This window comes from Girardinichthys multiradiatus, chromosome 2, assembly GCF_021462225.1.
Source record: "Girardinichthys multiradiatus isolate DD_20200921_A chromosome 2, DD_fGirMul_XY1, whole genome shotgun sequence".
In the NCBI taxonomy this organism is placed as follows: Eukaryota; Metazoa; Chordata; class Actinopteri; order Cyprinodontiformes; family Goodeidae; genus Girardinichthys; species Girardinichthys multiradiatus.
Genome location: NC_061795.1, coordinates 15,697,752 through 15,720,642, shown reverse-complemented (window position 1 = coordinate 15,720,642; position 22,891 = coordinate 15,697,752). Strand labels below are relative to the sequence as shown.

Here is a 22,891-nt window from a genome sequence, read left to right as displayed (position 1 = left end):
AACGAGTTCACAGAGGGCAGAGGAGGGGGAAAGGTATGTGTGTGTGTGTGTGTGTTTGAGAGAGACAGGGAGAGGCTACGTGTTAAAGGAATGAGATGATCGTGAGTGCTGGTGGAGGAAATGAGTTCTGAGTGGGTCGTATTTCAGCAAAGCGAAGGAGCAGCAACACCCACTTCTTGACATTGGAACAGAAGCTTGAGGAGCTATCAAACACCAACTGAAACCACACACCTGCCCAACCCTAACATTAAGGAGGATAAAAATGATGCATCAACACACTTCACTGTGTGGTTCTCTTTCTGCCTCCCATAAACGGATGGAGCTAAATCTTGAGAAATCCTGGAAGAAAACATGTTTCAGGCTACAGAAACTTGAGACTCTTTCGGAGGTTTACCTTTGAGTAGGAACATCCTAAACATACAGCCAGAACAACAATGGAATGCCTTGGATCAAAGCAGAATTCACGTTATAAAAAGGCCTAGTCAAAGTTTGGCTTGAAAACTGATGTTCACAGAATCTTTCCATCCAGTCTGACTTAGCTGGAGCTACTTTGCAAAAAAGGGGAAAAAAAAAATCAGTCTTTGTTTTGCAAAATACTTTAACTTTAATTGCAATGGAATGTGGATGAACAAAGTATTGATTCAGAAGGACTGAACACAAGACATGCCACACTTTTCAGATTTTTACTTGTAAACATTTTTGAAAACCACAATCCCCTTCTATTGGTCTATCCTAAAGTGCGTAATTGTATCAAGTTAATGTGTAATGGCCCAATCGGTTTGGATACTTCAGCATGACAGTGTGACCATTCACAGGTTGCCAGGGAACCCCACTGGATGCCTCTGAGACAGAAGAGGAGGGCAAATGTAACCACATTACGGCATGTTGCTACAGTGAACATCATCTGATGGGATTACCCGAAATTTATAGGCCAAGCAGCCTCTTTTTCATCTTCACGCACACTGTGAATACCAGCATCAACTCTGGAGATATGGTGGAGTCTACATATGAGCTGTCAGCAGTCTCCTCCATTTCCAGATTGCTCCATTTGAATTAAGATTTAATTAAAGTAAGTAAGGCTTAGATTCTCATCCTGCGCTTTGATCAGATAACCTGGACTAACAAAGATTCTGGAACAGTTTTTCTACCAGGAATGTCCTGAATTTAACTTGATCAATCCCATCCCCTCTGACCAGCTTCCCTGTCCCTAATGAAGAAAAGCATTCCCACAGCATGATGTTGCCACTACCATGTTTCGCTGTGGGGATGATGTGTGGTGTCGGTCAGCGATTTTAATGTTTTCTTTCTCTTGCCAGTCTTCGATAAACGGCAATTCTCTGGAGCACACAATTAATAAAGGTCCTCAGCTGTGGATCTCTGCAGCTCCTCCAGAGTTACCATTAATCTGTTGACAACATCTCTAATTAATGCTTCTCTCCCTGCCTGGTCTGTTAGTTTAGGTGGATGGGCTACATTATATTACATCTGGTTGTGTCATACTCAATCCCATTGAGATATTGTTTTATTATTACCTAACCCTCTTCTCCACAACTTTCTCCCTGTCCTGTCTGATGTATTCCTTGGTCTTCCTGATGCTGTTTGTTCTCTAACAAACCTCTGAGACCTTTGCAGAGCAGCTGGATTTACACTGAGATTAAAACAAATTGTCAAATATGTAAAGTCAATTGTGACTTTAGAAAGCAGCGGGTTGCACTGGAATGCAGCCCAGTCTGGCTGAAGCTGTTCTGAGTCTGTGTCTATCCTGCACATCTGACCTGCGTCAAGTTGCCTCAGCTGGAGTTGAACCACATGGTGCTGCACCCTTGTCCATCCTGCCGCTTCTAATCCTGCACCTCAGCCTTTGGAAACATCAGTCCCCCCCTCACAACCTGTTCCCTATAGAAAATGCAAGGCTGAGTCTGAGACAGGAAAAGCTCCGTCCCGTTTCAGGAGATGCGTTCAGGGCCGTAGTTAATGCTTCGCACTCTTGAAGATAATCCCATCTATGTCAACAAAAACATCAGACGAGAGGAAAGACGCAAACGACTGTGTGCGTGTGTGTGTGCCAGAGAAGCTTACCCGTTTTTTTTTTTTTTTTGGTGCAGTAGAATGGAAGGGGAGGAGGAGGAGAGCAACTCCACCACTCTCCTTTCTTCAGGCGCCTCTCTCCATCCAACGACTCCGCCGGTGTTCGAGTTTATTTGCCCCCCGGGGTAGGAGGAGGAGGTAGAAAAACAGCGTTCGCTCTTCTTTATCAGCGCATTAGAGGAAGAGGAGGCGCTGGGCTTCCCCAATAAACTCAAATGTTCGTTTCTGCTGCCTGATGCATCCCTGCTGCAGCTCAGCCGTCTGCACAAGCAAAGTCCCACCCCTGCAGCGCAACCTGAACCGGCCGGGCTGCACGGGAACGCGTCCACCGCCTCCTGATCAGCTGCTGATGAGCTCAGACACACACACACAAGCTGCACTGAGCAGGAGCTGCCTACCTGCTTCACTACACACACACACACAAACACACCGTACCCAGTGATTATGCAACGCAATCACCGGCAAGGGGGGTTACAGAAACAGGGTGGGGAGGGGGTGAGAGAGTTTCAGGGATATCTTCCCAACTTTCCGAGTCTTCCCTCAGCTCCTCCCTTCTACTGAGATCTGGGCCGTCAGGGATGATTTAGTGTGAAATTATGTAAGGTGTCTGGGACAAGGGTGGACAAGACGCGAAAAACACATCTCATCTTTATTCCTTCAGCGACACTACTGAACGTTGACCCCGTCCTCCCCGTCTTTGTTTTGTGAGATCAGTTAGCAGCATCTCATTCAGCTCATTCCACGTCCTCATTGTGTTCATGAAAGAGAATCAAAGCCAACACATGCGCAGCTCATTAATCATAATATCACTGAAAAGTTTATTTTAAAAATTCTATTCAAAAAGGGAAACAAAGTCATATCTCATGTTGATAAAACACAGTGGACCAACACCAGGAGAAGGCCTGGTTCCCCAAATCATCACTGACGGTGGAAACTTCATGCTGTACTTCAAGGAGTTTGGATTATGTGCTTCCCTACTCCTCATCCAGACTCTGGGGCCTTGATTTTCAAATAAATTGCCATGTTTAGCTTAATCTGAAAAGAGGACTTTGGATCAATAAGCAATAGTCCACTCCCTTTTCTTTTAGGCCCAAGTTGAGACTCTTTTGACATTGTTTGCGGTTCAGGAATAATTTTAACTCAAGGATTGCAACAGTTGTCCAAGTCCTGGATATATCTGTGGGTGGTAACTCTCGAAGCTCTGACTCCAGCTGCTGTGTACATCTTGTGAATCCTCCAAACTCTTGAATGGGCATTGACCAACACACCCATACCAAGGCTGCAATTATCCCTGTTATTGTGGGCCTCACACTTTTTTCTTCCACTCAACTTTCCATTAATATGCTTTAAAACAGCCCTGAGAACAGCCAGCTATTTTAGCAGTGACTGGACAACTGTGGAGTCATGACACGGTCATAAATAGTCTTTCTGTAGTAAAAGTTTTCAAATAAAGTGATTTTTGGGTCTTTATTAGCTGTAAGTCATAATCAGAAATCAGATCTCAAGTTTAACTTTTTTTAAATTAAATTCTTAAAAATAAAATTTTTGTTGATATTCTAATCATTTTGATATGCCTGTATATCCTGATGTTTTTTGTCAAGAGTCTATCACATATTTCCCTGAATTAACAGCCTGATAATTTCTTGTTAGATACACCATATTTCTAGGGAAAATAATTTTAACGAACATTTACTGCAATCAAAAAGATCAGCCAAACATTTTATGCACGGACCTTACAAAAACATCCATGTAGCTAATGAATGTAACAGATTTTCTCTCTAAAAAAGTCTGTTTGTCCTCTGGAATAGGTTTCATAGATGCTAGTTAGAATCCTAACCATGGTCAGTATGCTGAAAATACTTCATACGTTTCTTTACTAGACCACAAGCAGCCAACAGGAAAGAGTGACCGTAATTGGCTCCTTTATTGATCAAGTGATGCCCCCATGAGAACAGGTAATAAAGCCTCTGGGGCATTACATCACTGAAGCGTGGTTTGATTATTTTCTAAGATGAGAAAGCAGAGTTTGACATTTTATTAGTACCAAGACTAGATTAAATGATCTGTTTTTCCTTAAAGCTGAATCACATTACAACATCTGACACTTTTTTTGCCACCCATGGCAAAGTTGTATAAAAAAAAAAACCATCTCATATTGCAGTAGAAAATCTGACATTTTGAAAATGCCTAATTTTAACTACATTTATTCTGAGTGAAACAATGGTCATGTTAATAAACATCTGCTTTAAACACGTCACAAGAGGCAATCAACAATATACTTTACTTTTTGACTAAGTCAGAGTCCTGTCCCACCTTTTTTGGAATGTGTTTTTTTTGGAACGAGTGAACATTTGCAAAAAAAAAAAAAAAAAAACTAAAACGTTTATCCGTTTCAACATTAAATTGCATAGAGGTTGAACGGGGTTTGCAAATCTGTGTATTCTGTTTTTATTAACATTTTGCACAACGTCCCAACTTCATCGGAATTGGGTTGTATAAATATGATAATGCTAATTTAAGGCTCATTTTTTTAGCCACTCATCCAAAAGTTGGATCAGGACACTATTTTTTTTTTTAAACACAGTGAGCATCTGAGGTGTTAGATGCATTTGCTGCTTTCTGGTGGCACTTCAACTGGAACTGGTCTTCACCTAAAGCCATCCATTAAGAGTTTCTAAATGTAGAATGGGAGGCAGATATTTTAGTTATCAGGCTCCTGCAGATCATACTAACTTGTTTTCCTCAGGCTGCTACTTTCCCCTACTACTCTCCATTTATGCATCACTTGGTTTTTAATGCCATTTCATGTTCTCTGTTATTTTTCTCTCCATAGAAGTTGCACCTGCCCTGTTATTTGTTTATCTGTGTCCTGAGTGGTTCTGTGTTGTTTGCGTGTCTGCTCCGTCTTCCCAGACCCTCTGGCCAGTCGAAGCAGGGGACCGCTCACAGTTAGATGGGTTCTGCTGGAATTCCCTTTGAACTGTGACCCCATGAGGAGCTGTAGCAAATTCAGTGACTCACTACATCTGGCTGGTCCTCCCTAGATGGATAACCTTTAACCAATAGAACTGATATTGATTGCATTAGTTTATAAATAGGATTAAACTGGAATGTATGTAGCTGAATTTCAATCCCTCTGTATGATCGGATTGTTGCTGTTTGGCCTGCTTTTATATTTCTAGGTATTTATTGAATCTGTTTTTCATGTAAAGTGCTCTATGTTTGTTGTGAAGTTGTGCTATATAAATACAATGAAATCCCAACCATGATATGAATTTAGGGGAGGACAGGACATGCTTTTGAAATATGGAACATTAATAATTTAAACATATGACATTTTTCCCCTTCCTTAAGAACCACTTTTGGATGTTTGTAGCATGCTCAGTGTGTTATAATGTATTGTGGTAGAAGAAGACAAAATAACTGAGTAAAAAGGCTCATCAGAAGATGAGTGATGCAGCTTAGTTTTTCTCTTCCTTGTAAAGATTTCCCCCTGGTGGCCACAGAGGAAACCTTCACATTCTAATAAGGGTTTGGAGCAGCACCATTCGAGCCTGTTCGTACATTCTGCCTATGCCTTTTAGAGCTTCAGGAGTAACACTGCCATTAGGTCTCAGGATGTTTCACTATTCAAAACAAATATATCACATGTCCAGTTTTGGCTGTCAGATTACTTGGTAGCACATTGTTAACCTAAGAGGGCATTTTTGTTTGGGTGTAGTTACCTATATTACCCATTTAGGACAGTTTTTGGTACACTGACTAACCTTCTAAAGACCAATGGGCCTTATGGGGACCCAAGCCTGGTTCTAATGCGGCAGACCCTTTTTTTAAGGATTAGAGATAGGTTTACAGGCATGGATTAAGTTTAGGATTAGGAATGTACTTGTAATGGTGGGGGTTAAGGTAAGTGTTAGGCATTAATGATGTTGCTCAGATTGATGGAACTCAATACAAAGTGTGAAAACAGCCATCAAAGCACACATATCTAGGCTAAAAAGACAGAAAGACAGTTTGTATGTATAAAAACATATATTTATTGTTCTGTTACAGTTGGCTAACTTGTTCAACAATTAATGGCGATGAAGCCAGAGGGCATACTCTACACGTCATCACAGAAAGCTTTACAGAGCTCCTGTTCTTCATTTAAACTTAGTGGCATTTACCGGCACAGATGACAGCAAGAAGATGTCTGATGCATCATCGGGATTTGTTGAAAGCTGGTTTTAAAAGACGTCTTTCGGCCAAAGTGGTTGTTCTCCTTATTAGGCAAACTCACACAAGCAGTAAAATACACTGTTCTGTGTGTTAATACACGTGAAAACGAAGATCTTCTCTGATCATTTGTTTGAGTAGGACAGTGATAACTACTCACTTTATTCTTCCTCCAGAACATGCGAGAAGAAATAAAGTCAAGTAAAGCATCAATGAATAAATGACTATTAGATTCTAAAAAGAAATAGAGGTGCTCTGTACTCAACAAAATAGTGTGTAGATTAAAATAGATAAAGGTTAAATTGATCTTTTTTACTATATAAAGGCGGCCAGCCACCAGTGCTGTCCCACACACATTCCTCACCATACTCTACTGCAGTATTACACTCACTCCTACTTTGTCTCCTTTTCATTTTGTGGACCATTAAGTTTCTACTATACATTTGCAGGCAATGAACCCTAATCAAAACATCTGTTGCAGTGTTTTTTTATACTGTAAAATAAACCAGAGGAAAATCAAGTAAACGTATGAAGAAAGTATTAAATCTGACTTAAAGGTGTTACTCGTTGTGTTAGTTCAAATTAAAACTCTGAATGGCGGATCGGGGACTCGTGTACCTGCATTGATTCCACCGTCTCGAAGCCAAAAGGCTGCGATCAATAACACAGATCTCTGACTGACGAGCAGGATTTACTTCAGGATTGAATGGATTACATCTACAGGATAGGAAACATGCCTTAGTGGTTGAGTGTTTCTTTTTTATCCTACCTTTCGATACTGTTTAAATGTAAAAAAAAAGAAAAAATGCAGTTCAGTAGGAGGATGCGAGACCAAGTCCAAATGTATAACTCAGTCCAAATAAACACAGCCAGATCTTCCAATTCACAACTTTTCTCAGTCCTCTGTCTCATTATGACCTCAGGTGTCGACAGAGAGATGCTGCCGCTCTGACACAATGTGCAAATATCATCCGTAGCTGAGAAATGTCCGTAAGAACTTGACAAAAACAAGACAAAAAAAATAAAAGATCGCTTTTTGCAGTCCATGAAACATTTCACACAATGGAAAAAGCTGGTCATTATGAAATCCACTTGTTGTTTTTGTTTTTTTCCAAAGTTGCAGGACTGAAATTAAAACGGTTTATGTGCCACAAAACTAATAGAGGAGTAAATTGTAATAAAACATTATAAACATTGTAATAAAACAATTCTATGCACAAATATTGAGGGGTCAGACTTGCAGCCAGGAACAGGTGTGTCCCCGTTTCATCTCAGTGATCATAAAGTATGTGAAGCAAATCAATTCAACTGCAGAGTAACCTTTACTTTTTTTTTTTTTTTTTTAAACAACAACGATAAAAGATGTGGAGTGATACAAACGTTAGGGTTAATCTGCAACATAATGACCTGCACTGCATTGCTGTGCATTTGGAGGAAATGTAACAATCCTGTTAAAACTAGAGATCATAATCAGATGAGTTTTGGCTTGACTGAACAGTCGGTCAGTCACTCTCAGGACGGTAACAATGCCATTTTACTGACTGAACTTGGATATTTTCAGTTTTAGAGAGGTGTTAACAGCTGAATTCAGAGGAAGCACAGAGATGTAAGCTACTTACTTTCTACAACATGTCGAGGCAGATCTATGTTTCTTTCTGGCTGTGAGAGTGTGAGAGAGAGCAAGACTTCAAGCACACAACAAACAGGCTGAAAATAGTACAGCAAAGTTCCGCAGTTTCATACTTTTTGTTCTTTTAATCTGGATGAATCAGGCTGTCAGGCTTTTGGAAGGCGAGCGTGTTTTTCTCCAGGATATTCACATGTTGCCTTCTGTCTGTTTTTCTAACGCAAACTGCACCAACCCTGCTAAACACCAATATCAGATGCTAAAGCCAGTTTAAAAAGTCAACTCTGTAATCATTTCTTTTTAATTAATAAAACAGCAACTGCTCTCTGAAACACACACAGTGTGACGTCACCGTTACTTCTAATATCAATAATTATGGAGTGCTCAAGGCAGGAAGGTTGAAAGAAATTTTTCAGTGCTGTTCTCATTACTTCTTATATTCAGCTAAATTCATTATCAGGAGTAGAAAGCTTTACAAAAACCAGATCTGAAACCCACAAGATTCCGACTGTTGCATCTCTAGCTAAACATTCTGTCATATATTCTTTTAGTGGGCAACTGGTGTCTACTCTTTGGCTTCAGTGGAAATGAATGATCTTTTCTTCATCCGTTTGAGTTCAAAGATTCCAACAAAATCAGATTTCTTAATTTTTATAAAATTTTAAATAATCTTTAGTTTTAGCCCGAAAAATTCTGTAGAACAAACTGTTAAAAAATATGCGATGTTTGAATATTATAAATAATTCTCATGTTTCCTTTTAACCTAATTCTCGCTGTTGTGTTTCTGTGAACATTTGATAACATCTTTGCAGATAATGAAGGAACCCGATGGGTAAAACCTCTGGAGAACTCCTGACATGTTTGGTAAGTTGTTGACTCTCGGTTGAGAGGAGTATAAGAAGCACATGGACTGTGATGGTGAGGAAGCTGCTGATCAGAGGGACTACAGCGAACTCCTGTGCTTCAGCTTGTTTTTGATTGATTTAAGAACATTGCAGTCATGGGATTTCAGCAGCACTAATCATGAGCTCATGCCGTTTGCTTGATGAGACCCTTTCTCTCGCTGTGTGCCCTGATGAGGAAAACAGACTGCTCAGTGTTCGGTGAGCACTGCGGCGGCTCATTATTAGCTTACATCACACTTCACCAGCAGCTAGGAGGGTACAGAGAGGGAAGTTGGAGGTGTTGCTATAGTAACAACTGGGTAGAGCAGCTCAGAGATGCTGCGACTGAGTCAGGATGTGTGTGTGCACTGGTTGTGTTTGAGTTTGATTCTGGTTGTGGGACTGGGCCGTCTGCTGCAGGATGTGGACTACACGGCTTAGGCTGTCTGTGGTGGCAAACGCCAGGTACTGGCAGCAGAGCCAGTCCTCTAGGCTTACGCTGCACGCCGTGTCCATCGAGCGTTCCGCAAACTTAATCATCATCAGAGTCCGTTTCAGGTCTAGCCAGTTCTGTAGGGTGGCTTCTCGCTGGCTCGCAGTGGCCCCTGACATGGGGCCCGTACTACCGCACCCAAGCGCCTGAAACAGGTCTTCCCGGGGGCCCCACAGGAGGCACTGCAGACAGGCTCGTGCCTCGGACATCTGGATCCGCTCCGACGGGTTGACGGTTAGCAGCAACCTCGCCAGCTGCTGGAGTCCCTGGGAATAGAGTGACCTGATGGGGAGGGGCGGCAGGTCCGCCCAGGTGTACTCTCGCTCCTTTAGGTCTGGCGTCTCCTCGAACGGGTTGGGTCTGTGCAACATCTCGTAGATGAGAATCCCCGTCTGGAACTCGTCACACTTGCGGTACTGCGTAGCTGTGATGATCTCAGGCGCCAGCCTCGACTGGTCACGCAGCGTTCCGGGGTTGGCGGCCATGAGGCTGCTCTTCTGTTTGGCTTGAGAAAAGTTGCTAATGATGAGGCGGGCGGGGCAAGTGGTGCTGGCAGCACTGCTGGCAGCTGACGCCCCTGCGCTGTTGCTGCTACTGTTGTTGTTGGGCTCGAGTATGTCCAGGTTCCAGGGGTTTCCTGGCTGGCACTGGACCATCAGGAGGTTCTCCAGCCGTAGGTCGCAGTGGGTCACATGGTAGGGCTTCATGTGCTCCAGGCCGGCGCACAGCTGCAGCAGCAGGATGCACACCTGGCGTTCGTAAAGCTCGGGGTTATGAGTGTGCCGGGCAACGCCTTCTCTGACGAAGTCTGCCACCGTCTGGAAGGGCACCTCTCGTGTGATGACCACCACTCGGCTCCTCAGGTGGCCTGCCGTGTTCATGTTTCCTGCTGCTGGGATCTCACCTGATTTACTGTTTGATGCTTCAGACTCTGGTAGTTTTGTGTCCAACTGAACTCCTTTCTCTTTCTGTCTTTCATCGTTCTCATTTCTTTCCTCTTCATCTTCTCCCTCCTCTTCTTCCCAAGGCAGCAGTCGGGTGGGGACATCAGCCAGGAAGTGTCCACAGTCCTGCTGAATGTTGAAGTGCACTGGCAGGCTTTGTCGGACAGCAAGGCTGTGGAAGAACTGCTGCTGTGTCTCCTTCACATGGCTCCGGCAGATCTGCAGCAGCACGGCAGATAACAAAACAGGCAGCAATTATTTTCCTTTCACTTTAAAGCTTCTGTTTACAAATCTTCAATAGTTTTATAAATTTGCATAAAACCATTAAGTCACTATAAACAAACTGCTCTGAGAAACGTAATGTCGTTTCTGATCAGAACTTCAGGCTCGGCAGCTGAACTGATTCTGATTCTGCTCTGTTGTTACAAACTAAACCAAATGTAGCTGCTAATGAGGTATGAAGCTGATGAACAGAAAAGCAGATGAGGCTTTCAGACAGAGTAGATATTTTCATGTCAGAAATGTTTGAAATTGTCTTCAAAACAGGTTTAACAAATAAATATCAGAAAGTTCTGTTCTGTAATTGTATATGGATAACACTCCTCTAGATAAAGTCCAGTGCAACCACTTGCCTTCGGAAGTGACCTTATCACTAACAAGAGCCTCAGTTTAAATCCAGCTGTTCAGTGAAGGCCACAGAGGTTTGTTAGTGAAGTTGTCTCATAAAGACCTGTTGTGCACTCCGCAAATCTGGCATTTTTTAAAGAATCGCAAAAAAATGTTCTTGTTGAAGAGAAGCCGTAAGAAGTCCTGATAGATGTTAAGACTTATAGAGGACACAGCAAACTTGTGGAAGAAAAGCAGAAAGTTCTGCTACGTATACAATACACTATGTGACGAGGAACATTAATACCGCCCATCAAACTGAACACATCATCCCCACAGTTAAAGATAGAACAGAATCATGCTGCGAGATGGTTTTCTTTAGCACATTAAAGAGTTGATGTGTGATGGATGGAGCTCAATAAACAGACAGTCAGAGCTACAATGGAGCGGCTTAGAGCAAAGCCTATTTATGTGTCATAACGGCATAGTCAAAGTCCAGACCTAAATTAAATTGAGAAACTGTGGCAAGACTTGAACACTGATGCCCACAGATGCTCCCCATCTAATGTATCTGGGGTGTGAATACTTTGGTCAATTAAGAGCCAACATCGCTTTATGGAAATCAGTTCAAATATAGTTTGATGCTTTCAAAGACACAATTCTCTGGTGAGACAATGCTCAAACGTATCTATACCTGAAGTACGTAAGTGTATTAATATATAAATCGCTCTATCATTCTTGTCTGCCGGTAGTGTGTGATGCACAGGGTCTTAAACATTTATAATTCTAATTCTAGAATTGCGCCGCTCAAGGTGGCAGCAGGTTGGAGTAGCTCTGTTACTATTGATTCTGATTTATTATTTTTTGGGAACTATTCCTCTTGTGGTGGATACAGTTGATTTTATTTGTATGACTGTCCACTCCAGTGTCGGATGCTGTGCAGCTTGGAGGATTTTTCTTAATACTTTCTATTTTTGGACATGTGTTATGATGCATTGCCATGGCAACGGGGTTGTTTCTTACAACCGGGAGCAGCTGATTAATATCTCAAAAGCTCAAATAATACTTCAACTACAACCCCAAATCCCTGATGAGTTGAAAAGGAGACGCCGTGGATGCAGAGCAGGAGCTAAGAGAAGAGAGAGAAGGAGGAAGTTCAAACCATCTCTTCCGTCGATTTTGATGGGCAATGTGAGATCGTTGGGAAACAAGTTGGATGAACTCCAAGCCCTACAAAGGACCCAGCCAGAGTACCGGGCATGCAGTATCATGTGTTTTACTGAGACATGGCAGCAGGATCATATCCCCGACTCCAGCGTCTCTCTGCCGGGCTTTTTAACCATACGAGCAGACAAAGATTTAAAGAGGAGCGGTAAATGTAAAGGAGATGGACTGGCAGTACTTGTGAACAACAGATGGTGTAATCCAGGACATGTTACTGTGAAGTGTCATCTCTGCAGTCCAGATATTGAACTGTTGGCAGTAAGTTTTCCTCCATATTATTTACCCAGAGAGTTAACCAGTGTTATGTTGGTAACAGTTTACGTTCCACCTTCCGCTGTTGCTGACACTGCATGTGATGCCATCAGCTCAGTTGTTGCTAAGCTACAGACACAAAACCCCAATGCTTTTGTGGCAATTTCTGGTGATTTTAACCATGCTTCACTCTCTGCTACACTTCCAACGTTTCAACAATTTGTCAGCTGCTCTACCACAACAAAACATTGGATTTGTTTTATGCAAATGTCAAGGACTCATACATCTCTACAGCACAACCTCTAGGCAAATCAGATAACAATCTTGTTTTTCTCTGCTCGAAATATAAGCCCCTTGTTCAGAGACAACCTGTAATAAAGAGGACTGTGAGAAAATGGTCACAGGAAGCTGAAGAAGCTCTGCAAGGTTGCTTTGAGGCTACAGACTGGGACGCACTGTGCCAGCCACATGGAGAGGACATCAATGCCATGACTGAGTGTGTAACTGACTATATAAACTATATAAACTGTGTGGATAACATCATCCCCACCAGAACCGTGAGATGCTTCCCCAATAACAAACCTTGGATCACTAGTGACCTGAAGGACCTGCTTAACAAGAAAAAAAGAGCCTTCAGAGAGGGAGACAGAGAATTATTGAGGATTATACAGAAGCAACTTAAAGTCAAGATAAGAGACAGCAAGGAGCTGTACAAGAAGAAGCTGGAGAGCAAGCTCCAGCAAAACAATATCAGAGATGTGTGGACAGGGATGAAGAAGATCACAGGCTTCAAGCAGAAAGAAGATCAGACCGATGGAGGTCTGGACAGAGCCAATGAACTGAACACATTCTTCAATAGGTTCAGTTCAGAAACCAGCTTCGCATCCTCCTCTCCTGCTCACAGCCAAACAGACATTCCATCTTCCTTTGACCCACAGCTGTCCAGTAACACCTCACATTTTTTATCTTCCACCTCAGCCCTAGACCCTTCTGCTTCTACATATTTGCCTTCAATCATATCAGAAGATGCTGATGCTTCCTTTGCTTCCCCCTTCCACCTGTGTGTCTCAAGAAGTCAGGTGAAGAGACAACTGGAGAGACTGAATAGGAATAAGGCTGCAGGTCCAGATCATGTCAGCCCTAGAGTCCTGAAGGCCTGTGCAGAGCAGCTCTGTGGGATTCTGCAGCACCTCTTCAACCTTAGCCTGGCCCAGAAGGTTCCGGTGTTGTGGAAGACCTCCTGTCTTGTTCCGGTACCAAAGAATACTCACCCATCAGTCCTCAATGACTATAGACCTGTTGCCCTGACATCTCACATCATGAAGGTCCTAGAGAGACTCCTGTTGGCCCACCTGAGTAAGCAAACAGTAAACCATCAGGACCCCCTTCAGTTTGCTTATCGCAGTGGAGTTGGAGTTGAAGATGCCATCATACACCTGCTTCAACAAACCCACTGTCATCTGGACAAAGCCAGTAGCACTGTGAGGATCATGTTCTTTGATTTCTCCAGTGCATTTAATACAATCCAACCTGATTTGCTTTGTCAGAAACTCCAGAAGACTCAGGTGGAGGCCTCAACAATCTCCTGGATCAAAGACTACCTGACAAACAGACCACAGTTGGTGAGACTGAAGGGTTGTGAGTCTAACCAGGTAGTCAGCAGCACAGGAGCACCACAGGGGACTGTACTCTCACCATTCCTTTTCACTCTGTACACCTCAGACTTCCAGTACAAGACAGACTCTTGTCATCTGCAGAAATACTCGGATGATTCTGCAGTCGTGGGGTGGATCAGAGATGGACAAGAAGCTGAGTACAGGAAGGTGGTGGACCGCTTTGTGGCATGGTGTGGAAACAATCATCTCATTTTGAACATGACTAAAACAAAGGAGATGATTGTAGATTTTAAGAGAAACAGGAATAAGTCAAAAACTCTTTCCATCATGGGAGAAGAAGTGGAGGTGGTGGAGGAGTATAAATACCTCGGTGTTCACCTGGACAACAGACTAGAGTGGAGATGCAACTGTAAAGCCATCTACAAGAAGGGACAGAGCAGACTGTACTTCTTGAGGAAGCTTAGGTCTTTTGGTGTTTGCAGCAAGATGCTGCATATCTTCTATAAGTCTGTTGTGGAGAGTGTGATCTCTTCTACCATCATCTGCTGGGGAAGCAGCATCAGAGCCAGGGACTTAAAAAAGCTCAACAAGCTGATAAAGAAGGCTGGCTCTGTTCTGGGGACTCCTCTGGAACCTCTGGAGATCATTGTGGAAAGAAGGATTCTTCATAAAATGAAGAACATTATGAAGAACCCTGAGCATCCTCTTCATGAGACTGTCCTACAACAACAGAGTGTCTTCAGTCAGAGGCTTCTTCAGATCTGCTGTAAGACTGAGCGCTACAGGAGATCCTTCCTGCCCACAGCCATCAGCATCTACAACGGCTCTTTGAGGAAACCTTCATAATATGAGCTATAACATTTAATTTCCCTTTGGGATTAATAAAGTATTTTTGAATTGAATTGAATTGAATAAACCTTTCGGAATATAAACATTTCATATATGTCCAATCAAAAAGACAAGGTTTTACCCCTAGCAGAAAGCACTTCAAAATGATGCAATATATAACATTCTGGAGTTGAAGGGACTCTGCCTCAGAGGGATGAGGATCCACTGGTTGTGAGTGCTCTGACATTCATAGAAGAAGAAGCTTTTAAAGTCTCCACTATATCTCTGCTGAAGTGCATCCTGACAGACGACGAAAAGGGAATAAAGAACAAGTTGCACATCAAGTTGGGTAGATCACATAACCAACTGTAAAACATTTGGCCACCGCCGATCCAAAGTTAGGAGAACTGATTAGTGTTCTGCTGCTCAGGAGTGGTCAACCAAACAGATGAGTATCCCAGAGGGAGAAGGGTACTGGTCTGTGAGATTACAAGAAGCAGAGGCATGCTCCTGAGCAACTCTAAACAGCTTCTTAACTCTACTGCAAGAAGACAACCTCAGCTACTGGAAAGGATTAATTACACTAAATGTACTTTTTTTTCCATTTACTATGAATGCATCTTTAAAAACCAACAAGAAGATGACTATAAACCATCTGAGTGAGTGTCATTTTATTATTACAACAAACCCATTCCTTTCCCCATTACAGCACCCATTGAAGCACAGAAAGTTCTATATTCAATGAATAGGGCAGCTTCTACTTTAACTCTTCTAGCAGGCTCTACCAGCCACGCCAACCACTTAGTCTGCACACACACACACACACACACACACACACAAACACACACACACACATCCGTGTTTTACTGTCTTTATGCGGACTTTTCGGTTACTTCCATTGACTTCCATTCATTTTCCTTGATTTTTAGTGCCTAACCCTGACCCTAAGACTAAACTTACCCTAACCAGTTAATAACTAACCCTAACCCTAACACTAACAATAACTCAATTCATACCCTAGTCCTAAACCTAACCCCTGTCCCAAGAACGGAATTTGAAAAAGTGAGGACCAGAAAAATGTCCTCACTTTGCGATAAAAATACGAAAAATGGTTCTCACTCAGCAACAAGTACAAGAACACACACACACACACAGGTTTTATTGCACAACAATGTATACTCAGGGCTCAAAGTTTAAGTGGCAGCACTGTTAGGTAAACACCTTCCTCTGCTTCTACAGAGGAAGTGGGAAGAGTTAACACCAAACAAACAAAACACAAGGACGTCTTGAGGCAACAACCACTGGACGTCGGATTTTCTTGTAACCTCTACTGGCATCAAAGTAAACAGTGGTTCTAACAACTGTTTAACATGAGTGACTTTTCAAGTGGTTTGTTTGATCATCACATTATGCAGCATTTAGGATTAGGACTTTGACGTAATTAAACCAATTTTATGAAGCTCAAAGAATTCATTTAAAATGGCGTTGAAAAGTATTAAAACCCTCTTCTTCACCTGTAGCAACCATGCAGATCAATGTATTTTATTGGGATTTTGTACGGCAGACCAACACGAGGCATTGATTTAACAAATAAAAATAGAAAACATGTGGCAAACATTTCGATTCTCCCTGTGTCAATAGTTAATAAAACCTTATTTTTTCCTGCATTTACTGCTGCAGGTTTTTTTTTTTTTTTTTGGGTATCTCATTACTCTCACTAGTGTTGCCTCACATTCATAATTGGATTAGGTCGGGACTTTGACTGGGCCATTCTAACCCACAAATGTGCTTTGATCTAAACCAGGGGTCTGAAACTCCAGTCTCCCAGGGCTGGAGTCTGGCAGCTTTTAGATGAGTCTCTGCTTCAACTCGTCAGAATCAAATATTTAGGTCATTAGCAGGGTTACTCGGTTACATGCATGATTACATTCTGAGGAGCTATGCCAGATGCAGGACTTGTTGATTGTTGTTCGTTTGTTTTAAATCACATCTAACAGGTTATTTACCTGGACTGCCCTGTTTTCAGGCCCATCCATTATTACATCAACTCAGACCAGCTTCCATGCCCCTGCTAAAGAAAGCAGTCCCCCTGCATGATGCTGCCAACACAGATGTGCAGGAAACGGTTTCTGCACACTGTAAAGATTCCAGACTCTTCAGAGTTTTCAGTCCTTTACGTTCATTTTTTAATTTAATCTACCAGTAATTCATTTTGCTACTAAAATTCACTATAAAATTACTTCACATGTTTTGTTAATATAGCAGGCAAGCTTTAAATATGAAACTAGGAAAAAACAGAAACTAGGAGGAAGGAATGACACAAAGAAGGACAGAAATACGCAAGAAAAGAAGGAAGGAAGGAAAAGAAGGACACAATGAAGAAATGATTGAACAGGACACGTGGAAGAAGGAAGGATACAAGGAAGGAAGAGAGGTAGGATACAAAAAAGAAAAGAAGAGAGGGCACAAGGAATGAAAGGAATGAAGAAAGGACACTGAATGAAGAAGGGAAGTAGGATAGAACCAAAGGACAGAAGGAAGGACAGAGGGAAGGAATGGAGGAATAACACAAGGAGTGAGGGACACAAAAAAGAGAGACAGTACACGAGGAAGAAATAATAGAAACAAAGGAAAGAACACATGAAAGAAATGAAGAAATCACACAAGCAAGAACACAGGGTGGAAAAAGATGTAATAAAGAATGATATGTAGTATGAGGTAGGAAGCACTGAAAGAGAAATAACTACACAAGTAGGAGAAAAGGGTCTAAGAAATAAATGACAAGGAAGGACGAAGGAAAAACCTGAGAAAGGAAGAAGGGAAGGCCATAAGGAAGAAAGAATGCAATGAAAGGATATGAAAGATAACATTACGACAACGGAAGGAGAATTAAATAATGGAAATACAAATACTTTTTCATACTCAGATTACTCCTTTTCCATATTTATGCGGACCTGGAAAATACTGAAATAAAATCCCATACTTTTCCAGACTGCATAGGAATCTTATTTTATGTTAGTTTTCCTACATTCGGGTTAAAAAGCTAAATTTTTGGGTCTCATTTGATCAGAGAACTTTTTGTATCTGCTGTGTTCTCTACATGACTTGTGAGCAACCGCATTTAAAATCCAATGAGGATTGTGGTTGTAACATGACAAACCTGAAAAAGGTCCGGTTGTATGCACACTTTTCAAGGAGCTGTACCTCTAATAATCCATTCATAAACAGCGACAAACTTCAAACTTCTAATGAAACTATCTTAATAAAATGAATATTAATCAGGTTAATAATAAACCTTGTGTTAAGATAAGGTGGTCTGTTGTGGTCATTCTGCAAAACTGATCTACAAACAGACAATGAAAGCTCACCTTGATTGCGTAGTTGACCAGTAGGTCCTTGGCGTAAGAGGCAGTGTAATAGACAGCGTCCCCTGCCTCGCAGCACGGTTTGCCGGTGGTCAACCTGAAGTGGGACCAGCTGTCAGTGCCAAATCGCAGGTGGTCCTTCTGGCCAGCCATGAAGCGGTCCTCACATTTGGACGCCAACTTCCGTAGAGTGTCTGTGTGAAGTCCCCGGATCTTCCCCACCACCTCATCCCAGCTGTCCAACCCCCTGTAAAGAGCCGGTCTGTGTGGTTTGGAGGCACCTCCGCCAGCGGTTCCTTGGCCAGCAGTCCAACCCCTCCCACCCAGTGACTCTGTGCTTAGGAAGACCCTCTTGTCCCTGCCAGAGGTAGTAACAGGTGCGGCTGCGGCAAGCTGGGGGTTGAGGGAGGACACGCTGTTAGTCAGGCAACCCTTGCTTGTGGCTGCAGTAGCAGACGACCTCTCCAAAGAGTCACCACTCTCATGGTCATGGGCTCGATGTGGCTCAGAGCTGAGAGAGGAGCTCTGGCTAGCTGTCTCCCAGGTGGAGTCCAAGTCATACAGAGGGTTGGCCACACTTAGGTTGGTGCCCCCTGGTTTAGCCTCTGCCCGGGGTTTGAGGGCTCCCTGGGTGGGCTCTTTAACCCCAAGGGTGGGTTCAGTGCTGGAGCGTGGGACAACTTTCTTGGGCAGCGGTGGTGGTGTGGCTTTAGGAGCTGGCTGGTCCATGGAGCCGTCAAGGTCCATAGAGGACAAAGTGTCATTGGAGGCTTTGAGGTTCCGTGGCTGTTTCAGTGGGATCATATTGGCTCTTGAATGACCTGGAGAAAGAGAAAAATGAAGTGTTACTTCAATATGACCAGGTGAAATTCCTACTAATAAACTATTCACCCAGTAAAACCAGAACACTAATTACCATGAGAGCACTTAAACGAGTACCACCTTTTGTCATGTTACAACCACATATTTATTGCATTTCATAGGCGTTTTATGCTAGAGTGCTGTCCAATTCAAGTCCCCAAGAGCCGGTGTTGGGTGCTGCATGTTTAAGATGTTCCTCTGGTTTAACACACCTGAATTAAATGAACGGTTCAGCAATAGGTCTGCACAGAACCTAATGGCATACTAAAGAGGTAATTTAGCCATTATCTCAGCTGTGTTAGAGCAGTGACTCCAATTGGACACCCCTGTGATAGACCAGCACAAAGTAGTGCATATCTGTGAAGTGGAAGAAAAAAGATAAATGCTTCTCAGCTGTTTTTGTGGAGTGCATATGTAACCAGCGGCCATGAGAGAACCTTAGACAACCTCCTCATCCTGCAGTTACAGCTGCAAGTCTTTTAGATTATGCCTCTATTAACTTTATACATCAAGAGATGGAAAGGTTTGTGCATTTTATCTTTGAGAAACTCGCTCCAGCTAACTTGGACGAAGAGCGTCTGCGAGAATCAACTTGCCTCAATAATAAAATCAATCTTACAGTGAAACATGAACAATAATGGGAAAATGCACAACTTTATGCATCCTACCATAACTAGCATATCAGATTTAGTGAAACCTACCTCTTATAAGTGAGTACCTGGTCCATTTATTTAAATATAATATTAACGCCCATTTGAACTACTTTCATTTAATGCTAAATAGTTTACTGCACCACATTCTTGTATTATTTTATGTCAATGTATTTCAGGATTATAGGATTCCCTGCTGTAAATATTACAATTATAGTGCTGTGTTTTGTAATTTCAGTGAAGTACAATCAAAATACTAGATTTTTTACATGTAGTAATAAGTTGTAGTAAATAAGTTGTGTACCATGCTTTTTCTGTCAACAGATCAGCCACGTGTTTCTCCTTATGCACCTCTAGAAACAATGTCTGCTGTGTTTTTCAAGGATTTAAAACAACAACAAAAAAATCTGACTTTTTTTCCTTTTTCATTTTAAAACAGAAAGATGCTGATGTCAAACATTTTATCAGATAGGAATCAGAGAGCAATCACAGCCCAAAGAAGACGACAAAAATCTGAAAAAAGGGATGTGAGGGAAAGAGTGGCTCTGAGGAGAATTCAAACCACTCAGCTAGAACCATCCACCTGCTCAAATCAGTCTCCAACAAACTCCAAGTTCTGGAAATCAAACCGATCCAAAGGATGAAGGGGTTCATCCTTTTATTGCAGGGATCCACAGAGACAAATGAGTCAGAGAATCATTTAACAAGACAAGTGCACGTTAGAAGTAAAACTAGAAGGTTATCCCCTTCACATGACTGGAATCAAAAAGAAGGCTGGGTTCATAAGGTCACGGGCAAACCATCAGCACTGCTTTAACTCCCTAAGGAACACCATGGTTTCCTTGAAAATAATACTGCAAGACTGCACAGAGTAAGAAGATGATGTCCTCTCCAGTCAACTTCCCTGGAGATTTACTCATCCCATCAGTGTGGTCCAGGCATCCGCTTTAACAAATCAATTCTCCCCGTGTACTGCCCTGCTTCTGATTGCAAATTTGAGTAAAAAAGGATGAGTAACTCCTCACGTGGAAGTCACGCCACCATCGCCTCAAGGATGTAGCCGAAGTCTTTGGACAGAGCTGTCGGGATGAAATGAGTGAGTCTCCGTAATCCTCTCTGGAAGCAATAGATTTAATGTGTTCCTCCTCCAGCAATCTGCGGTAATCCGTCCAAGAGAGCAGACGTCTCCCTCATCCAGTCACAGGGCTCTTCTGTTGTGACTCAACTGGATTACATAACATAAGGTCTTATAATAATTAAACCAAATTAATTACACAGTATGTTTTTTGTTTCCTTATTTTTCTATTTCTGAACCACACACAGCTGAAACTAGCTATTTACACACAATGTATAAAAAATAAATGCCAAAAATAATGAGACAAGTTTATAGGAATTTTTTTAATACTTTCTTTTATTCAGAAGTTTCCACACATTGAGATTACCTTGCCTTTAAACATTTTGGCAAGGTCCACATAATGATGTCACATCTTTGTAAGCTTCTGATAGGTTAATTCACCTTAAACAGTTAAATGGAGGATGGTGGCACACCTGTGAATAAATTTTAGGGCAACCGCTCAAACATGCTGCTCCTTTGTGTGACATCATGGAAAAATCGAGAAAAAAAAGGCCAGAAATCTTGTGAAGATGCTGGCTGAAGCATCCACAGTGAAACAAGTCCCATACTAACAATGGCTAAAAGGCCCTGACTGAGGAAGAAGACATTACTCCAAAACCAATATATAAAGCCTTATTAGAGTTTGTGAATGCACTCAGAGACCAAGACTTTGATTTTTGGAGACATGTCCTGTGGTCTGATGAAACTAAAATTTTAAATGACCATGGTTACAGTAGGAGGAAAAAGGAGGAAGCTTGCCATCCTGAGAATGCCATCTGATCTGTGAGGTCTGGGAATCCACAGCGTCATGTTTAGTGGGTGTTTTTCTGCAGAAGGGACTGATGCACTTCACGAAAAAGATGGCATCGTGAGGAAGGGCAAATATTGAGGCAACATGACAAGACATCAGCCAGGGAGTTAAATCTTGAATGCAAATGGGTCTTCCAAATGGACAATGACCCCGAGTATACCGTCACATTTGTTCCAAAGTGGCTTCAGGGATAAAGCAACAAAATCAATGTGTTGGAGTGGACTTCATGACGCTCTGATCGAAATCCAACAGAAAGTTCCAAAACCTGTGGAAAGCAGCCTAGAGCCCTGATTCACTTCCATCCGTTCTGTTGCGATGAATGGGCCAAAATTCCAGAAAAATGCTGTAAGGAGCTTGTTGAAGGATACCCCAAATGTCTGACTCTGGTAGAACTGAAACAATAATCGGATTAATTGTAATTAATCTATTACTGGAATAATCATCAACTAATTTAGTAATCATATAATCATTAACTGGAGTATACAGACTGTAAAACATGCCACTTGCTAAAAGAACAACCCACTCTATTAAGCCAAAACTGTAAAAAAAAACGTACATTTGCATTTAAGATGAAAAACCTTCTTTGACTGTAAATATATTCTATCCAGAACTCCTCAAGTGGCATTGCTTTACCTTCACCTGGTTCAAAGCCTGTAAAAATCTCAGATTAAGTACCTTTTACTATCTGATTATTAATCGGTTCATCAAAAAAAATAGTTAACGGATTAATCGATTAGCAAGAGAATCATTATTTGAAACCCTAGACTCAAGCAATGTTCTCAAATATTAAGAAAATGTGTTTAAACCTAAAACAGAAGATGTGATGTAATGTCAGAACAAAAAAAAAAAAGGTTAGGGGTCTTTTTATACAATGTGTGTAAACCTCTAGTTCGAACTGTCATCATAGATTTTAAAATGAAATTCTAACAAGCATCTAACCTGCAGAATAATTCAAATATTTAAAGGCAGTGGCTGAAAAACATGTTTCAGTGTTTTCCGTTGCACACTTTTATCCTTTTTAGATATAAAACATTCATACATTTTCTGCTTCTAATCTTGTTTTCCAATAATATGATTAGGACAAGGAGATGGAGAATCTGCTGATGTAACAAAGTGATAAATATTCAGCAGATCTGGAACAAAAGCAGAAGAACAACCCAGGAGCAGGGAGGTAGGTGAATCCTGGGGGTAAGACTGACAGACGACAGATTTAGAAGAAACAGGGATGAATACCAGGAGATGAAAACAAGAAGAAACAAGCCTACCTCAATTCCACTAAAGCTTTAAGAGTCTTCAGCTAACACCATGCAGCG

The 22,891-nt window shown here is 41.9% G+C and overlaps 2 protein-coding genes across 4 annotated transcripts in view; both read right to left on the bottom strand.

Annotated features, from left to right (window-relative positions):
* Positions 1-2,513, bottom strand: part of syt12 (synaptotagmin XII) — a 38,939-nt gene extending 36,426 nt beyond the window's left edge. The window contains exon 1 of one of the 2 annotated variants that reach the window (XM_047354975.1): positions 2,080-2,513. The gene's annotated coding sequence lies outside the window, so the exon portion shown is untranslated. Of the gene's footprint in view, positions 1-1,775; positions 1,801-2,079 lie in introns of those variants that run through there. The other variant, XM_047354982.1, reaches the window with a different exon arrangement.
* Positions 2,514-6,101: 3,588 nt separating this feature from the next.
* The window catches only part of peak1 (pseudopodium-enriched atypical kinase 1), a 111,557-nt gene continuing 94,767 nt past the window's right edge, over positions 6,102-22,891 (bottom strand). For both annotated transcript variants that reach the window (XM_047351208.1, XM_047351199.1), the window contains exons 6-7: positions 18,146-18,963; positions 6,102-10,470 (exon numbers count right to left, since the gene is read on the bottom strand). In XM_047351208.1, the coding sequence (XP_047207164.1) occupies positions 9,145-10,470; positions 18,146-18,963 (2,144 nt within the window). In that variant the 3' untranslated portion in view covers positions 6,102-9,144. The remainder of the gene's footprint in view (positions 10,471-18,145; positions 18,964-22,891) is intronic.